The sequence below is a fragment of the Epargyreus clarus genome, unplaced genomic scaffold (assembly GCF_041222505.1).
Source record: "Epargyreus clarus isolate Ecla_fem2 unplaced genomic scaffold, WU_Ecla_fem_2.2 ptg000007l, whole genome shotgun sequence".
Classification (NCBI taxonomy): domain Eukaryota; kingdom Metazoa; phylum Arthropoda; class Insecta; order Lepidoptera; family Hesperiidae; genus Epargyreus; species Epargyreus clarus.
In genome coordinates this window covers 747,034-767,931 of record NW_027332215.1, presented here as the reverse complement: position 1 = coordinate 767,931, position 20,898 = coordinate 747,034, and the positions used below count along the sequence as shown (strand labels likewise).

At 36.0% G+C, this 20,898-nt stretch overlaps 1 protein-coding gene across 23 annotated transcripts in view; it reads right to left on the bottom strand.

Annotated features, from left to right (window-relative positions):
- SLO2 (slowpoke 2) overlaps window positions 1-20,898 on the bottom strand; it is a 184,610-nt gene that overhangs the window by 40,567 nt on the left and 123,145 nt on the right. For 4 of the 23 annotated variants that reach the window (XM_073074297.1, XM_073074302.1, XM_073074307.1 and 1 more), the window contains exons 1-2: window positions 18,285-18,384; window positions 16,767-16,955 (exon numbers count right to left, since the gene is read on the bottom strand). The exons of 18 other annotated variants lie outside the window; for them this stretch is intronic. In XM_073074297.1, coding sequence (XP_072930398.1) covers window positions 16,767-16,861 — 95 coding nt within the window. In that variant the 5' untranslated portion in view covers window positions 16,862-16,955; window positions 18,285-18,384. Of the gene's footprint in view, window positions 1-16,766; window positions 16,956-18,284; window positions 18,385-20,898 lie in introns of those variants that run through there. One more of the 23 variants, XM_073074298.1, reaches the window with a different exon arrangement.

The window sequence follows — 20,898 nt, the reverse complement described above, 5'->3', positions numbered from 1 at the left end:
AACCGATTACAAATTATACTATTTACTGTTCCTTAATTGATTCCTAGATTGAAAATTATTTTATACTTTTTAGTTGATTTTATCATAAAAGCGTGTTTTTTAGTTTTTTAAACTATATTTATTTTTAAAGTAGCTTTTTATCAGACGTACAGGCATTATTAAATAAATAAAGTATCTACCTATTACGATTCTATAGATACACCGAAACCATCGAAAAATATCGATATTGTGGAACGACTTTGCTTTAATTTATTAATATTTGTTGGTACTGCGGCCATATTGTCATACACTGTAAACAATAAGTGTCTATCTAATACGGTTAAACAGCAGAGGTCGCTGTCTTTTCATCTGTTACAAGAAATAGGGTGTTTTTACCCTTTTGGTACGGAACCATAAAAGTGATATCGACTTGTGACGCAAGCCACGCCCTAAAGCTGGTTGTTAATCCTTCAATTACCTTTTTCCATTACCCCGATCGTAAGACCGTTCATTTCGTTCGTAAAAAATATAATTACCCTGTAAATCAGACCTAGGCTCCATTACAGATTCAAATTTTAAATTACCCTCTTAATTAATTGGCAAATTGAGTTTGTTATAAACGGTTCATTAAGTTTTCATTGAATGGATAACTTCATTTTCATTTCAGGTGAAAAAATATCAAAGTATCTTTATTAGTGTTAGAACAAATTGGGTTCTCAGCCAAATCCGAAATTAAAATCGAACCTTCTGTTTCAGCCAAACCCGAACCTTCGAAACGTCAAAATTTTGTTAGGTTCGTGAAAATTACACAATTCCCTGAAATTCAGATATAGTAAATTTAGATTTAGTCATAGATGAATTTATGTTTGTTGTAATAAATTCGAGTAGTAAATTTTAATTCCCGATCTACAAAACTTTAAGGCAAAAATATGTTTTCCGGAACATTTCAGAATTTCCCAGGCGTAACGTGTACTAAAAGATATGAATACAAATGTGGACTACGTTCTTGCACCTTCACTGATTGGATTACGTTCGGAGATAAGGTGAGGGGTCATTCAAACATTACGTAGGCAGATTTTAGTATTTTTGGTGACTATTCACATGTCCAACCTTTGGACAAAAGTGATTATGTGTGGATAGTACGCTGCGGCTTATTGTACTTCGTTGTGGTAATAAAAAACATCTTTCTCTGGTAATAAAAACATATTTTTATATATGAGTAGCAGACGAGCATGCAGTCCACCTGATGGTAAGTGGCTACTGCCGCCCAAGTTCATCTGTAATCTACCCCAGATAGGATTAAATATTCCTACCTGAGGTCGGCCACAGATGCGCCGCTACCCTTGAGAACTAAGCTGGAATGCCTTGGAAAAGTATATCAGCCTTACCACACCCATTCAAACCAGAACACAGCAGTATTTAACACTGCTGTTATGAGGCAGAATTAGGTGTCTGTCTGCGATAGAGTTGCAAGTTCAATAATATCGTCAAAATGTTACCTAAACTATGTATTTATAGAATTGGAGTGGCCGACGAGCATGCAATGTGCCCGTGGTTGAGGTGGTTAACTCATATGTTAACCTACTGAAAACTCACAACTATTTTCCCTTTTACCACACTGGTGTACCACCTTTCAGTCCAACGTACACATATTTTCGCATCCATTTGCATCTGACCACGCATTAAATGTTGTGGCTGTAGTACTCAATTGATGTGGTAGGGATATGTGAATACTTAGGCAATTTGCGTTGTGGAAAATATTCGAACATAGTTTCATTAGACTGCTATTACATGAACTCTTAAAATAAACATAAGGTCTCAACATTTGACCTCTAACACGAGCTTATTATTCAAGAGTGGCTCGAGTTCCTGTAAGCTCTGAGATCCTTTTTAGCCTCCAACTAATGACGCAATTGGTTTTAACGACCCTGCGGCACAATGATACTAAATAATCGCATCTCTTGTTTCGAAGTAATGTGTACATAATTGAGGTCTGAACGCACAGAGGACCGTGCGCATTGCGTAGAACCATACAATTTAAAGATGAACGAAATTTTTTTAGTCAGGTGACCTACGCACCTGCCTATATTCCATATTTTTCAAAGTTGTGTGAAATCTGCCGGTATGTCCATTATCCGGTGAATTACGCAAAGCTTTTAAGCTTTTAAGCACACTTGCCCAGTCAATCAAACGCTGCCCTCAACGTTTAATTGACTGGGCAACTGCCACTCAACAACTTTATTACCGTCTAATTCTATTGAATTCGTAGTGCAGTGATAGCCTAGTGGTTTAAACTTAGCCTTTCAGTTAGGCGGTCCGAGATTCACACCCCAGGCACACAACTATGTTTTAATTATTTGTTACTTGTTTGAACGATGAAATAGGTATGTAAAGTCTATTAGTACGTACTAGCTAGCGCGATAGGCTATGGCCTAAAACTCTTTCACTTTGAGAGAAAATGTGGCCAGGAGTGAAACAGGACTGGGTTGACAAATATATGTTTTTTATTTATTAATTTATTTACTCATTATTGACCATGTTAAAAACAGTGTGGTACAAAAGGCGGACTTAATGCTAAATAACATTATCTCCCAGCCAACCTTAGGGATGTGCAGAAAAATTTAAGTACAATATTACTAATAAATAAATTTTGGAATTTTGTACCCAAATATGAAAAACGGAGAATGACATTGTTAGTAAGCATGAGGCATGACTCCCAAGACTGGACATGAACGTCCCTTTGAATATTGATTAACATAGCCTTAAATAATTAGCAGGAGCTGGTGTGTGGCGAGGTTAGTCAACCGTGCCTCCCGGGGGATCAGATCCACGCGCCTAATTCCGAAGCGATACCATGTCTATGTTTCACGTGTTACAAAAATATTCAAATTATTTAATTATAATATTATTAATTATTTTCATGATGCTATTTTTATAATAACACAAGTGCCCATTTATATAGTCACTGGCTGGTATGATTGCATGAGTTAGCATAAAAAGCAAAGAATGCTCTTGACGTTTGAGTTGTTCTTTACGCGGCAATAATAAAAAGTTGTAAATTAGCTCAAGATATAGTTTTATTTTATTAAATTCAGAAGTGGGATAATCTCAAACATGTATTATAATATTTTCATGGGATACTTTTTATTTTTTATTAAAATACCAAGTAATTGTAAGCAATTTATAAATAGGTAGCATCAGTATTGTTCGACCGGCTACCGTCACACCTAGTTTTAGTGTAAAGCAGTTTTTGCGCTTTTGTTAATGGGAGTGGGTGGCAGCTGTGCCTAAATATGAAGTGACGATCTTAGCCCTCAGGATTAGCGATGAATTTCAGGTAGAACACCTGTTCTGTATGGAGTTGGTTACAGTACCCTTAGTATGAGTTTTTACGTTTTTACAAAAATAACTGTATTTGTATTTTTTTACGTATTTCCCATACATTCCCAATCAGTTCTGATACAGTCCGCTAGGGGCGCTGATTGGAAATGTTGGGCAAATACGTAAACTAATACCAAAACAGTCATTTTTGTAAAAACGTAAAAAGTCATACTAAATGTACAGATGTGTATGAGCACAAGTGATCATTTTAAGAAAGCAGCAATAGAAGTCTATCTTTACAGGATAAAAACCAATATAATCGAATGACCTTTCTAAATTATTAAACAGCCTTACTACAGACTTACAGTTATACTCGTGATCGTTACATATTACACAAAGTAGGTACAGCTTCTACGAATTCGCTAACTTGAAAATACGTCAAGATTGTCATTCACCTGGTTGAACGTAATAACCCGCCGCCGCGGTGTAAATTATACAACTTGTGTTATTAAATGACTTACTAGCGCTTCCAAGCATCCTTCGTATAGTTTGCTTACGTATTTTTGTATGTTTTCTTGTGTAATAATTTAAAAATATTATTCCATAAAAGTTTAAGTAACAATGTTAGTTACTGTACTCCTCCGAAACGGCTTTACCGATTTTCACCAAATTTTATATGCATATTCTGTAGGTCTGAGAATCGGCTACTATCTATTTTTCATACCCCTAAGTGACAAGGGTTGTTCACCCTTAACATTTTTTTATATGACAACACGACGTTTACCGGGTCAGCCAGTTATATTAAAGGAAACGTACGAAAGTCTCTCGTGTCTCGGCTTTCTGGAAATTATGTGAGTTTAAGAAATGAATCATCACACAATTTGTTAGTAAAAAAAAACATCGGAAGACCCATGTCTAAGAGGTTACAAAAAAGTGACCAGCGTGATATTCTGTGGCCGAAATTTTTGACGTTCTGATAACCGACACGTAAAAATAGGAATATAAAGATAGGTAATATAAATGAGAAAACGAAGAAACGGATCGAAAGTACATAACTGTGTTAGCAAACCAGATGATGAAATGATACGCTTTTCATTAAATAAAATCTTACAAACTATATAACATTATCTGGAGAAGATTCGAAACTGCGATCAGCTGTGGAAGGTTATAAGTCAAGTCAGTGAGCAAACAGTTTGCTCGGCGGTTAAATTGCCGAGTAAGTTAAATGAGTAACTTTTCAATTAAAACTTCGTATCGATTTGTTTCCAAACAGTTTGGACAAATATTCTGCTGAAGTTTGGTACAACGGGTGTGCTCCCAGAATCTATATAACTTTATAAAGATATAGTGTAGATTTTTTGTTTGTCTGTATGTATGTATGTATGTAGAAGGTAATTTCTGGAAATATTAAAGTGCTTTTGATATTGGCACTTAACGCAGACTTGCTACCTGATGGAAAGTAGTCTACGTCGCCTATGAACATTTGCAATAACAGAATACCTAAAACGTCAAACGTAAACGTAAAACGTTATATCGAACCTTACTTTACCTTACGGACTTCTATTGAAAGTGGGGAAGTATTATTTTTTTTATTATATAGGACTAGCATACAGTACACCTGTAACCAACCCAAGACACATTCCTACATGAAGTCGGTCACGAATGTGCCTCTAACCTTGAGGACAGAGCTGGAATGTCTGAGAAAATATACTGTTATTAACAATACTGTTATTGGGCAGAAATGGGTATAGCGGTGGTGCTGCCGGAGTCGAAACATACAGGGCACTACCACCTTCAATTTAAACATTTCCTGATTGTGTAGATTTCCCATTGCCATGTTCAGCTTTCGGTAACGCAGCGCTGAGTACAGGCTAATTATAATCGACGGCTGCAAAAGTTCCCACCCCATACACCGGATCATGTTGTCAGTCATCTTATATTATATATTAACGTGTGACTGTAATATTCACAGCTGCAGGGGCGTTAATACTTGCATCCATCACATGAGCCATTAAACACTTATATTGATTTTTACATCCTCTGAATTTTAATTTTGTTTAGGTTCATATTCAAGACAAAAACGCTACTGTTTTATCATAGACTTTACTGGGGAAGCTCTCGGATTACCATAAATTTAATAATGTCAAAATTGTAAATATAACAAAAGAGATATGATTCCAAAGACTATCTGTATATTTTATGGTCTTATATTAATTATGCTACAGTCTTGCATTTCTCGATAAATACGCCTCCCTTACCACACCCTGTGAGCCGGGACACAGCAGTGGTTAACAATGCTGTTAATATACACAAAATGTGGCGGTGATACCTCCAGAATCGAACCATGGAGGATTCTATCACCTTTAGATTAGATTGGTTTTCTAATTTTCCTTGTTTTCCTAAAAGATTAATTTCATGTTTCAAGGTCATATTCAACCAACAACACATATTTTCGAAGCAAGGAGTGGCATATAAGTAGTAGTAGCACAAACGTAACATAAGTTCCCGACACCTAGTTTTGCACGACTGTAGCCGTAATGGTGTTTTTATCGTCCAGACGGCACGGAGGCCGAGACCCATAAGTGTATAAAGTTAAAACTCTCGTTTTATTACGCGAGGAGCGTTTAAAGGGTCCTTTATATTCGTACGGACAGGGCCGGAAGGTGTCGGACATGTTTCGGAGCAGACGAATATTGTCCCATATGTTCCATATAAGTTGATGAACCTTCTAAAGAAAAAATAATATATATGCCACGGCACGTCACTGACGCCAATGTCAGGGAACAAAGCAACATAAATGATCCTTTTTAGGGTTCCGTACCCTAAACTAACCCCATTACTAAGACTTCGCTGTCTGTCCGTCTGTCATAGAGTTCTATCTCTGGAACCATAATAGATAGACATGATTATTTTACAGAGGATGCATAAGAGGGGCGCTATAACAACAAATACTAAGAATAAAATAAAGTTGAATCATAAAGGGGGCCTCCATAAATCAAACCGGTATATTTCGGCATTTTTCTGTTACTGTTAAGCCTTACTAGGAAGACAGTTGAAATTTTTACAACCCGATTACTACTTATAACTGCTATTATAATAAATATAAATAAGAACAATAAAACTTATGGTACGTGGCACATGGTACGGAAGCCTCCATGTGCAAGTTCGACACGTACTTGACGAATTATTCTTCTTTGCGACCCCCGCGGGACTCTGATCTGATCTCCTCTTGGAATTATATAGACCATAGCGTCTACTACGTATGTTATATAAAATAAATAAAAAGAAAATAAAAAAGCCGTTTATTTCCGGCTATACATAATTAATAACTTATACTATGACTTCATGCGATTGATAATTTAATATATTGTATTTCATTTGTTAACATTTATAATTTCTAGCCATTATAAAATTGCATATTTATATTGATTTAATTACCACGTATGTTACTTTTCGATTATTAGACTTAAAATTCTGTTGAGTACATTGTAAACTAATTTTAGAGATACATTTAAGGGAGACATAATTTTCTGAGGCGTTCCAGCTTAGTCCTCAGGGGTAGCGGCGCATCTCTAGCCGACCTCAGGTAGGAATATCTAATCCTATCTGGGGTTGATTACAGATGTCCATGCGCGGCAGAAGCCACTTACCATCAGGTGAACTGATACCATCGTTTGCTACTCCCATATTATAAAAAAGTCAAATACCTAAATGACCCTAATTGTCAAAGTTCTACGTTATTCCTATTCGGTAACTTATATAATTGTAATTTATTAGTTTCTGAACTAGAAGATGATAGCGGAATATCAGATAAATATAATTGTATCTGATTTATACAGTAAAGTTGGAGATCGCCAATAGCAGAGAAGGCCAAAGTTAATCTAATATCACGACGTGAGGAATAAGGGATTCGCATAATTAATAGACGCGGAGTCGGCTAGAAAGCTAGAATTGATGGTGGTAGAAACCTTTGTGGTTTGACTACGGAGGCACCATCACCGCACCTATTTCTACCTAATAGCAGCAGTTTTAAGTGCTGGTGTGTTCTGCTGCTTGAACGGTGCGGTAAGGGTAATCAGGGTTGTGATGCATCTGCGACTGACTCCAAGTAGTACTCTAATCTTATCGGATGTTCACGTAGATAAGTATAGATATCTCACCGCCTTATAATTGAAGTAAGCCATTAAATGACTTAAACGGCTGATAATTCCATCAGCCGTTTAATGGCTGTCATGGTGTAATTTACGCGAAACAATGCCGACATGCGCAGTTAAGACACGAAATCGAAGAAATAGTGCGAAGAAATATCGTTTCATTCGTAAAGATCTATAAAACTACATTTTTTAATATTTTTCAAACACGAAAGTAGATGACAGTGACAATTGTCAAAAGGTAACATTTTCTTGTCTTGTGTTACAAATGTCCATGGTCAGCAGTAGCTACTTACCATCAAGTGGACTGTATGCTCGTTTCGTACTCCCATATTATAAATAAAAAATATGTACATGACGGCTGAAGCAATACAGACTTTTGTAGCCTATTTCGTGGCTGTGTCCTTAAATTTTAATAAAATGGCCAATGCGTTTATGTCTCTTCTCATAAAGTGTTTTGGCATACGTTGGCAAAATGGTCCCGGAGGTAATTAAATTCAGACAAAGTTAAAATTCACCATTAGGACAATGAATATTACTCTTTATCATTGCAAATGAGAAAAATGTTAGCGATGGATATGAATGTAAAAAAATGGTTAAACGGTCTAGTTAGTTTCACAAATAATCAAATATAACCTCATCTTAATTTCATTCTGAAAGTGTAAAACCTCATGCTTCGATTTCAGTGAAATCGCCGCTGAATCTATTTAACTAATACCTCTAAACGAGCAATTCTTGTATATATATTTATATCAGCGATCTCGCAAACGGCTTCAACGATTTTTATATTTAGGGGGATTTTTATATTAACGAAATTTTGTATTCAGGGGGTTTCGGGGGCGATAAATCGATCTAGCTAGGTTTTAATTTCAGAAAATATCGTTTATAAAAATTATATACGTTCGAATTGAGAAACCTCCTCCTTTTTTGACGTCGTTTAAAAAACGGGCAAGCCTCGGTCATTCAGGTACTGTTATATAATGGGATATGAGATGCTTTAAATTAGTCCTCAGGGTAGCAAAGCATCTATGATCGACTTCAGGTAGACCAATCCTATCTGAGATTAATTACGAATATACTGAAGCAGCAGAAGTTACTTACCAGGTGGATTGCACGCTGATATACTATATTATAAAAAGTTAAAAATAACAGTTGATTGTTTTTAAAAATTGTTGTATTTCAAAAACGTTGAAGGTGTTGAAGGTGGTAGAACCCTTTGTGGTTCGACTCCGGCGGCACTACCGCCACACCGATTTCTGCCTAAAAACAGCAGCGTTAGGCGCTTTCGCAGTCTTGTTTGAAGAGTATGGTAAGAGAAACAGACTTTTCCGAGGCGTTCCAGCTTAGTCCTCAGGGGTAGCGGCGCATCTGTGGCCGACCTCAGGTAGGAATATCTAATCCTATCTGTAATCAAACAGATGTCCATGGGCGGCAGTAGCTACTTACCATCAGGTGGACTGCATGCCTGTCTGCTACTCCTATATTATAAAAAAAATAAGATAAATTACTTCCAATACTCCACAGGCAGCAAATTCACTGCGAGATTGAGTGTTATAAATTAGTCTGTAGGCGAAGTCTGTATTCAAACTGGAATATCAAAACTCGAATCATTGGAATTAAAAGCATTAGGCCCCGGTGTAATTTATTTTAAATTAATTGCTAAGTTTGCAAAGGTTTGGAAAGGTTAGCAGTCAGTGAGTTTGTTTAGGCAAAAAATGATTTATGATGATGATCTTTGTACAATTAATATTAGCAAACGAATATGCATTCTATTAAGTTAAGATTAAAACTACTGCGCAACAATCCGCTCCAAATATGTATGATGGTATATATTTTTTAAACCATGCAGTATGTACCACCCTCCCACAAAGGATGCGTGCTGATGCAAAAAATTAAAAATATACACCACCATACCATACCACCAACACGTGTTTGCTCCAAAACGGAGCATCATCAGGGTAAGTTGACTCTACGACGGTTAATCGTTAAGTGACGCTGTCAACCTAATGCATGCCTTTTATAATGGTATCCAATCTTCCCTTCCACAATTTGATATGAAATGTAAACAACTGATGACAGTTGTGTGATAATAAGATTATAGGTTAATTATTTGCATTTAATCTGCGTATTTGCAATGGATATGCATTCCACCGGATGGTAAATAGCGTGCCTGTAGATATTTGTAGTTAGTTGCAGATAAGACTGAAATCCTACCTAAGGTTGACTAGACGTTCCTTCTCCCGAGGACTATGTTGGTATGCCACGTAATGTGCCTATCCTTATCACGCCCTTAAAACAGTAGCTCTAAAAACGCTGTCATGAGGCACAAATAGCCGTAGCGTGGATACCTCTGAAGTTGAATACTTCTTTTTTCTTTTTTTTTTATATATATCTTCTTTTCTATATCTTTGGATTCCATATCTTTAGAAGGATTCTATATCTTTAGAATAAAATTAATATATCCAGTACGCTATCTACGAGTACATTTGCTTCGTCTGTAAAGAGTTGGCGATATCTTTTAATTTCCGCCCGCCCCGCCGAAGCGTTGCCGCCCGACTTCTTTTCCGTACCAGTACGCGTCTGTTTTTTATTGATAAGGGTTTTAGAATAGTATAAGAATAAGAATGTATTGAAAATACAGAAATTATTTATTAAAATTTTCCAAGTTACAGGCTTTTTTCCTTTATCAAGATATACGTTTCGGTTTGCTGACAGTCGGAACTACTTGAGTAGATTATTTTTTCAGATTGTCGGAATATATTGGATTAAAAACCATATTTTTAGTATTGTTACTACATGATGAATAAGCAGTCTAACTGATGCGAAGTTACGCCGCAAACAGGACATGTTTCCATGGGTGTGTAAAAAGGACTCCCTTACCACATAGGGGAGAAAAAAGTAGTCGAATTTTAGGCGTGATTTTTCAGATATTATTCCGAAAAACCTTTACCTATAAAGTAGAATCTTTACAAAATTCGTTTTGAATGTCAATAACCTGTCATAGCTTCGGTAGGTGTTTGTTATAGTAAAAAGCGGCGAAATAATCTTCGTTACACACATCAAACTGTTAACAAAGCCTTTAAACCTGTTGCTTCCTTGAAAAATTGAACGGGATGTCAATATGTCGACTGACTATAAAATTGACAAACGACGTACAGTTAAGGTCGGTTGCACCGAAGGCCCGGTTAAAGATTGCGTTAAAGTTAACAAGGACTTTAACTTTCACGATGGTGATGGAGTGTTACAATTGTGTTGCACCAAGTTATTGTCTGATGTGGTATTGTTTTCCTAAGTTGTATAGGTGTATGTTTACGTTGCGGCAGTCCCTCTAATCAGATGTCACTACTATTATAGTCAAAGTATCTTATTTTGACTAAAAATAGATATTAAATTGATACGGAAATTAACAAAAGCAATAACCGACTGAAATCAAGCAACAAATGTTAAGTGTTAGTTACGACGTCATTTAAACCGTAATTAAAATGACGGTTTTAACGAATTACTTAACCGTAGATTTGACAGCTGATTTTGAATCTGGATTTTGTTAATGTTAAAGTAACATGGTGTTTCTATGGTGGTCCCATCGTTAATGTTTGTAAACAAGCGCGGTACGTTTACTGACGTAGGTGTAATGACGGCCACGAAGACAGCTCGTATCGGTAATTGGCCGGGCGTGGTGGCTGCACCACCGACCACCACTAATTGTAGTTCAAACATTATATTTATATTCTATAGAATTACGCGTGGCGTAGTGATCACTATACCGGTATCACGTGCAAAGGGTTTCGGATTCGATCCCTGGCCAGACAGATATCTGAACGATTAATTTGGATATCTGTTCTGGCTCTGCGTGTTTGCGTTTTCGGCTTTGTACGTGTCAATGGTACCTACAACACAGGGAGTCCCAGAGTAGGGCTGCAGTAAGCCAGTGTAGAAAACATCAGTAATAAAGAACATGCAGTTAACCTAATGGTAAATGGTAGCTGCTATTATTATCGTTTGTTATTTATGAATATAATACAATGTTCAAGTTATTCAGTTCCTCTACTAATTATGAAGATCTTTTCTTTAAGCTGGAACGCCTCGGAAAAGTATGTGTCCCTTACCACACTCTTCAAACCAGAACACAGTAGCGCTTAACGCTGCTTTTATGAGGCAGAAATAGGTGTTTCGGCGGATACGCCGGAGTCGAACCACACAGGGTTCTACCATCTTCAAACATAACAATAATAATGATAACAATCATTTTACTTATTGCGCTTTTTAGTCAGTTTCAGATTATAGATATGATTAATTCAAATTTAATCGCCTGCCACGTATCGCGTAGCAGTCGTAGCACCGCGTAGTGTGACTGTTATTGGCTACGGCGTAGCTCATTGGCACCGTACAAGCCGTACATTCTTACACGACGCGTATTATTTTTGTCTTCGTAAGTAACATTTTTTTCTTTTCAGAATACTAGTATTCCCATAGTGGTCGAAATCGATATATAATCATTGTTGAAAATTTGGGATGATTCGCGACCACTTTCGTGCTTTGGTCCCCAAGGGGGCCGTGGGTTCGTGACGTGGCAACTTTTAAAAACACTCATCAATAATATACAGAACAGTATTGTATCATTTGTGCGCTTATCTACACAAAGATAATGTAGATTGTGACAAATTAATATATCATTCTATTGTATTTTCGATCAATTCGAGTACGTTGTCCATAAATCGCTTTGTCTGCGCTGTTCGACAAAAGTTTTAGAATAAAATTAGATTATTATACATATCGATTTTGCGTTATTTTAACATCGAGGTTACGTCCCATGGCAGACTGCTGTTACATTTTTTTTTATAATATAAAAATAGCAGACGAGCGTGCAGTCCACCTGATGGGAACTGGCTACTTCCTCCCATGGACAGGTCAGATCGGCTACAGATGTGCCACTACCCTGTGTGCCTTAATATTAATCGAAGTCATTTTAATAATCGCTTCTTTTTACGAATAATCATAGGGTCCACATTCCTTATGCGTAAATTATTAGGGTTTGGCGTGCGTTAACCCTATTCCAAGATCCGTAAATGCGTAGAAGTATCTTATTAAGTTATTATGTTACAGGCAGTAAATAATCGTACGAAGTCGAACGTTCAACGTAAATTATAACGGTACGTTTGGATATAGTTGGGACCCAGCCTATATGTCAAGATAAACATGATTTGGTGTCTAGAGGAGCCAATTTGGACAAAAACTTTGTACAATGTCCTATGCGGTGTTATATATGTCCTATATATAAGTATTTTGTTATACAAAGCATTAGAAATATATTATTACTATGTTTTGATTTATACACTGACCATAATCCGACATTATTAAAGAAATAACTTTGCAAAACATAGCACAAAATTTGTACAAAAATTAGAAAAGGGTACTTAAAAAGCGTTATATTACAGCAAACTGCATCATATTCACTTCATATTCATACTCGTATGAATGGAAGGCGTCAAGCCGTCGTGTATCGATGAAGATATGCATGCATATGCAAATGAATGTTTGGCGGCGAGCCAGGCCGTTAGAATCAGTAACTGTATTTAAGCCTAAAAGTGCCCATCATCGAGTTAGTGAAATCAATAGAGTGGCGCCGAAAAGGCAGCGGCTACATTTGTTTAAATTTTGGCGCGGCATCTTTTTTTTTCTAATATAAAAGTAGTCTAAATTGAACCTCTTAACATCCGCTAACAGACAAAGAATCTCGTCGAAATCGGTCCAGTCGTTCGCCAAAAAAATAATTATCGTATAAAAAAATATATGCATTTAGTAAAAATAATATAATAATAATAATAATTTCTTTATTTCAGACCCTTTTTTTTTTACAGTCCATATATTTGGTTAGTACATATTTTCTTAAAACTATGTTAGTGTACAACAAACAAAACAAGGGGGTTAGTGTTAAGGACAACTTAGCCTATGTTAGTAAAGACAATTAAAACAAAAAACTTAAATTCTAAGTACACACACACAAAAAGCTATCATTCACCGACTAAGACGTAATTCTATATAACAAGCAGAATCCACCCCCTTCCACCGAAACAAAACAACAGCTTCACTCTAGAAATAAATGTGGCGGTCCCCCCGGTCGAACCGTCCATATTCAACCAATTTTAGGTCGTTGAAACTTTATAATTTTAAACCTCGATATAAAAAGAGCGGTGTTATATATTCAACGTGTATACCCAGTGGCTGTCAGGATGAAACGATTTTTATTTTATTGTTTGCAAGGTGATTTGATACAGATCGTTTTGAGCTATTGAGCTTTGAGCTGAGTTCAATTGTCCATGTATATGTTAGACCATAAGAAATAAGATCAATAATAACATCTGATAAGAAATGCAGAAAACACAAAAATGTAAACTTCTAATCGAATTTATCACCCACAAATCAAAAAGTATTATCTTCAATTTATTTTGCAAAATCTCAAGAAAGTATGATTTGAGAATGAATACTTTATCTCTTTATGGAGTGTGCGGTAGATAATATATTTTTATGGAGTTACGAATAACTTCTGGATCCAAGGTTGAACATAAAACAAAGTATTTCAGAGTACATCAAATACGGGGCGAGAGGTGTGGGAGTGGCGGCATGTTGATTTGTACAAAAGCTTATGAATTTACATTTGTAAATGAAGCAAAATATGTATAACCAACTTTTGTTGCCAGGGGAAAGGTGCCGACGAGCTAAATTTATCCGAAAACATTTTCGATTGGAATTCAATATGAAATTTATCGCTTTATTTACTTGATTATCCATTTATTGTTGATGATTGAATACTGTTAAATCACGGTAGTTGTATTAATTTTACCGTCACATTGGATATCCAGGCAATTTTCGGGAATTAATATTTCAAAGGAAAAGGAAAATTTCGTGAGTACTCGCGAAATTTCCCCGCTCAACTCTGGGAGAACAAAATAAAACAGAAATGTTCTCAAGTGTTTGTGAAGTTTATAAATTTGCACTTAGCCAACTTGGTGGACTAAGATCTACTCCTTTCGCAAGTGTAAAATTGTGGAATAGCAGTGGATTAAATCACCGTATTCAGTTCAAAACAAAGAAATAAATCGTTCCCATTATTGAGAAGACATAATCTTTGAAAGTTATCATAGCAGAGTTAATTTCGTTGGCTCTTAGCTTGAATCACTCACTACACATGCCAAGTGCAACATGTGATCACATGTGGACGAAAGTTATGTTTGCGATAAATTCAATCGTAAAAAATAAGAAATAACATAAAATTATTTTATAACGTGTAAAATTAGAAAGACGACACTTATAAACAAACGATCGGTGCCCTGTGGTTTCATTCCCTTTTTAAAGTCTAAATACTCTGTTAATTTAATGGATTTTATTTTTTGTTTTTGCGCTGAATCATAATTCTTTCCTTAAAATAAAAGTAGCCTAAGTTGACTCCTTATATACGACCTTATAGCTAACTGACAGTGAAGTTCCAGTCAAAATCGGTCTAGCTTGTTATTTTGTTATGAAAAAAGCTTTTATTTCGCATTCGACAAATAAAAACTGCAATTTGATTTATTTGTAAAGACTTTGATCATTAAACAATGGGAGTAGCGGCCAAATCTCCTCACCTAGTTTTGCCATACTTTTCTACTGTTTTCGAACTTTGTGAGGCTTTCCAAGTTCCTACTCAGTCCATACGTTTGTTCGATGCATGTGTGTTCAATATAAAACAGAAAGTATGTCCTATCTAGATATAGTAGGCCACCAGCCTTAATTTTAGACGGACTCATTAAGCTTAAAGAAAGCCTTGTAATGAGCTCCAATTCAATTTAAATACGAAAACTTTGTTCGTTCAGATTTTCTTCCTGTATTGTTTCTTCGTTTCTTTAAACATCCAGGGACTGTTCCAACGTAAAGTAGGGATGAAGCAAAGTTGACCGAAATGGCTAGAGGCGTTGACCGAAGTTCACGACCTATACTATTTAACTAATGCCAAATTCCATTACGTATTGTCTACAACCTATAGCTAAATAAGCGACGTTACATTGAACTCGCAGTTAGTCAAGGGCTCATAAACATTAAGTAAATTACTGTGTACATATGTACCTACAATATATTAAACAACCTTGCGAATGAAGTGAATTGGTGACTAAATGAGGTTATGAATGGAATATTAAACCCGGTCGCGCGAACAACCAAGATGACTCATAATAATCTGCTGACCGCTCGACTGAACTCTGAAGCTTTCACAAGTGTGTTATAAACTATAAATAATGAAAACCACATTCATATTGGACCAGTAGTTTTTGAGAAAATCGCGGACATACATAGCGGTCGAATACAGAAACTCATTTTTGAAGTCGGTTAATGAGTAATTAAATTAAATTTCGCTCGCTAAACTTTATACAATTGTGTAATAGATGCTTCATTTGGACTGTGGACCCGTACATTGAGAATCAAGATGCGACACCTCGTCGGTCTGACTCTTTTCTTAAGAAAACGTGATTAGCTTAGTTCTCAGGGATAGCGGCGCATACAGATGCGTACAGTACAGACCCGACCTCAGGTAGGAATATCTAGTCCATGAGCGGCAGTAACCACTTACCATCAGGTGGACTGCATGCTCGCCTGCATCTCCTATAATATAAAAAAATCAATTTGCACTTGGCGAACGCGGTGAGCTATGACCTAAGCTCCTTCCGCTGCAAGAGGAGACCCGTGTCTAGCAGCAGGAAAGTTTGCCTCGTCGATTGTTTGCTTTATAATATTAGTTGCTTAATTACTGATACAAACATATGTGTGTTACACACAGTTCTACATCTAAACAAGCTTAATACAAACCTGAAACCAGGACCAGTACGCGGGGGAGTATGAAATTATAATTGGAGGTCGGATTACGATTTCTCCGTGTAGGAATATCGAGGATCGTATAGTTTTCACGGTCGACTAATATTCGCTGAATTGCCGAGAATATTTTGATTTAGGCTAAAATTTGCTCGTAAAGATGTCTTAACAACAACCATATACACAACAAAAAAGTTTCTTTCTGTGAAAAAAAAAACAACACCTAAAACACACAAATAAATCGAAACAGATTTACATAAGAATCGAAAATATGTTATACTTCCAAAAGGAAGGACCTATTATAGTTTTGAATTCCATTAATCAATATGTCTAATTCTATTCTTAACAGAAGTAAAATTAAAATGACAAAATCCCCTGGCCGAATGAAGGACCGAAGACGACGGGCCTTTCAGTAGTTTAATCAGATTTAAGAGCTCAATATTGTTCATTTCGCAAAACTCAAAAGGGTTAAGTTACCTTGGAATCCTGTCGTAGCTGTCCCACCCCGTGAGACAGTTGTAGGAGCTGTATCTGCTCACAGCCATGTTGTCTGCTCTTAACGCCTCAGTCATGCAGTCAGCAACTTCTGTTACTCAAGCGACCGAACGCGAGTGGTCCGCGGTGGACCTCACAGCCTCCCCACGTAACCCTGTTTCAATTTTAAACCTGAAAACGAGTTCAATGACTCATTTCCCGGTCAAAATGCAAAAGAATAAACTGTTATAAAAATCAGTCGATTCTATGAATTGGGAATTTCGCGCAAATTATTCCTATTCGGGACTAGCCAATTTTACTTTTAATTGAACCGTATTTAGAGATTGAGTCGGTTTTCAAGTTATTATCGTGTCGACACACGGGAAAAACCACATGTCAGATAACTCCCTCATCCGCTTCTAGTGATATTCATCCGCACCCTCGTCAAATATGGATTACAGTCTGGATGGAAGACAAGAGTGACGTTTTCAATTGACAATCATTCGAATTCACTTTTTCCACGATTGGGATAAAAGAACGAAGATCAGGTTACGCCGACGCTTGAAATGTTATGTAGGTGTTTAGTTCGAAGCGAAATATATTTATCATAAGTAAGTCAGGGTTCTGTCAGTCAATATTCGTCTTTTTCGCCTACACCCGATCGATCATTGCCAAAAATAAGCACCCATTCTCCTTGTACTGCTAATTTTGAATGAAAATGTATTTTAAGTATTTTTACAATTGAAATTAGAGTTAGCACACTATTTACTTAAATAAATATTTTTAGAATTTGCGCAACATTTGGCTCAACAGATATACTCGAATATTAACTGACGCACTTAATAAAAATGACTATGAAATTAGAGAAATATTACGTCAAAAATGATTATATAAATGACAGGATATTAATTTAAACACTACATTTTACTTAGCGTGTTTGTTTAAACAAATGATTTGAGAGTGGGGAAGCCGGGAAGCGAGTCCCACGTTCGGATAATAATTGAATCATCGTCGGCGGTTGCCGTGCTCACTCATTGTTGGAGATGAGTACGTACGGATAAATGACACGGATTAATACGAGTTGGAAATACCCAATTGAAAACTAGAATTCAGAGCGAAAATATGCAAATTGAAAGCTGGTTCAGTTCTATACGAATTTAATAATCCATATATTTACCAATTACGTTAAAAATCATTATTCAATTTGATTAAAATGTTAAATAATACAAATCACAAAAATATTATGTTGTAAATATAATTGTATTTTAAATAACACGTTATTTTGTAATTCTAAAATTTCATCAAATACTTTTGTTATATGCCCCATGGTAATTACTTAATAGTATCAATTTGATAATTAAAATTAGAACTGCTCGACAATAGTATTATAAACCGACTTTATAATTACAGGAAACTTAATGTAATTATTTATTTTAAAATTTAAATAAAAATATGTTATTTTTTTTAATTAAAAATAAAAACAGTGGTTTGAATTATTTTAAGAGAGTAGTGGGTATTTACAAGTTAGCACAAGTTCGGCACCCGAGAGCGGTAGGCGAGCGACCGCGGCGCGCGGTAGGACCCGACTGAGGGTCCGCGGGAGTGCCTCCGTCTTCCGCCATCGGCAACCCGTCGACCGACGTGTCGCTCGACCCGTCGCTCTAATCATCCAGTATGTTACCCCTACTACGTGCTACGCGATGTCTTGTAAACTCTTGCAACATCATAATATCAAAAGGTTCACAGCTTCTTTTAAAAAATATGTAACTGAAGTTGAATATATCAACTTTAACAAAATTATTTAATTTTTATACGAAGATATTGTAATTAAAGGTTAATTTCGGTATCAACTTTAATTTTTAACCAACTATAAATGAGAAAGTAGGTACCTACTTAATGAAATATTGTCTAATAATAAGTTAAATTCATGCAATTGATAGTAAATTTATTTTGTGTATGAAAAATAATTAGTAATTTGATTTTTTCACATTTACCTCGTTTTTAAACAAGTAAAGTATATAGGTAGATAAACTATTTTAAATTAATCACCTGCTGCTTTGATCTTTGCTGTACAATTCAAATATTAATATGATAAAATATTTAATTGGCGTACCCTACTTATCCCTGATGTGAAGGGATAAAATATGCTTATAAATTGTGTCCATTAGTAAGGGTCACGTGTGACTTTGTATTACATAAGCCAAAAGGATTAATAATTTTATGAAGCGCTAATGTATCCTATTGCGCCTTCGAAGACGTTTGAACAAATACATATATTGAAGCTTCGTCAACCATTACTGGGTGTGGGTGGGTGCAAAGTGAGAGGCATTCAGGCCTTAGTCCTTCGCGCCGGCTGTTGTAGTTCTGACAGATACATTTAATATTGGTTTTGTTTTCTTAATATTTGAAGGTGGTTCGACTTTGTGGTTGTGGCTTTGTAGTGTGTGTTTCGACTCCGGGGGCACCTCCGAAACACCTATTTCTGCCTCATAACACCAATGTTAAGCGCTGTTGTGTTCTGGTTTGAAGGGTGTTGTAAGGAAGACATACTTTTCCAAGGCGTTCTAACTTAGTCCTCTGGGGCAACGGCGCATCTGTGGCTGACCTCAGGTAGGAATATTTAATTCTATCTGGTGTTGATTACAGATGTCTATGTGCGGCAGTGGCCACTTACCATCAGGTGAAGTGCATGCTCGTCTATACTATCACTCCTTTATTATAAAAAAATATATTGAGACGTTGCAGTCTACCAATACGCACTTGGCCAGCGTGGCCAAAGGTGGACTACGGTCTAAACTCATCTCTCTAAGAGGAGAACCGTGCCTCGTAATGGAATAGAAATATATTGACGACGACGAAATAAAGAATCAAGAATTCATTCATTACAAATCAACATGAGTAGTTAATATGTTATTGAGTTATATAACTTACTCGGCAAAGTTTAAAAACTATGAAGTCCCGAGCAATACTAAAAGTTAAAAACTCGTAACAAACTCCTTATGACTTTCGAATACAAACTCAACAGATGCAAGGAAAATAAATATAATAATAACATAAGATACTTTTACGGTCACAGAAGTTCTATCGACGTCGACGAACCACTGCCCCACCTTCTTCTGACTTTTGATATCAATGTGGTGCTGCTGTAGGGACAAGGTACGCGAGGCGTTCCTACTTATTCCTCCGGCATATGAATTGTTTCATGTCTGGATTTGTTTACAGTACCCTTAGTACAATGACATTTTATACTAGACACGTTATACGCCCGCTAACTTAAGAGAAAACTTGAGCGAAACTGCTTTGATAGCACACATGCACGTTTTTTATTTTACTTACCTTTACTACATAGACAAATGTTCTATAAGGGACAGAGCTATTAGAACAATGTGATAAAAAAAGACAACTAGTGTTTGACCTTGCGTTTCAAGTCTACGCAAACGTAAATATTGACCATAGAATATAGTGACCAATGATTACTTCAGTCAAAACGGGACATCGATTTTTTTAAGTCAAATACTTTTTACTTGAAAAAATATAGTTAAATACTAAAAAACACGCTTTTATGATAAAATTAACTAAAAAGTAGAAAATAATTTTCAATCTATGAATCATTTAAGGAACAGTAAATAGTATAATTGTGGAAAAAATGTGGGGCGCTTTTTACAAAACTGGTAAATGGAGCACCCCATGTTTTTTTTCATAATTATACTATATACTGTTACTTAATTGACAATGGCAACGGTTCATTTCGGAGACAACGGCACGAAGCATCGGAAAAAGGGACTGTCCCGTTAAAAACGGGACGTATGGTGGCTATCCCATTGATCCGCATGCGTGTCAAAGACAATGAAATAATGGAACAGAAGGTAAAAAATGTCCAAAACTGTCGATAATAGTTTTAGTACGTCGTTTACGTAGAAATGTTATAGTACAGTTTAACTAAATAAATAATTATTAAATAAAAATATAATTTGAAAGAATGTATCTATACAGATGTATCGTCTGGTTTAAAATATATGATTTAAAAATAGTTTATATTTATTATCATAGATTAGTAAATATTACTCACTCCTAACAAGAAAATGTACCCAGTTTTGAGAATTGAAATAGTTCTGTAAAAAAGTTTTGCCACGTC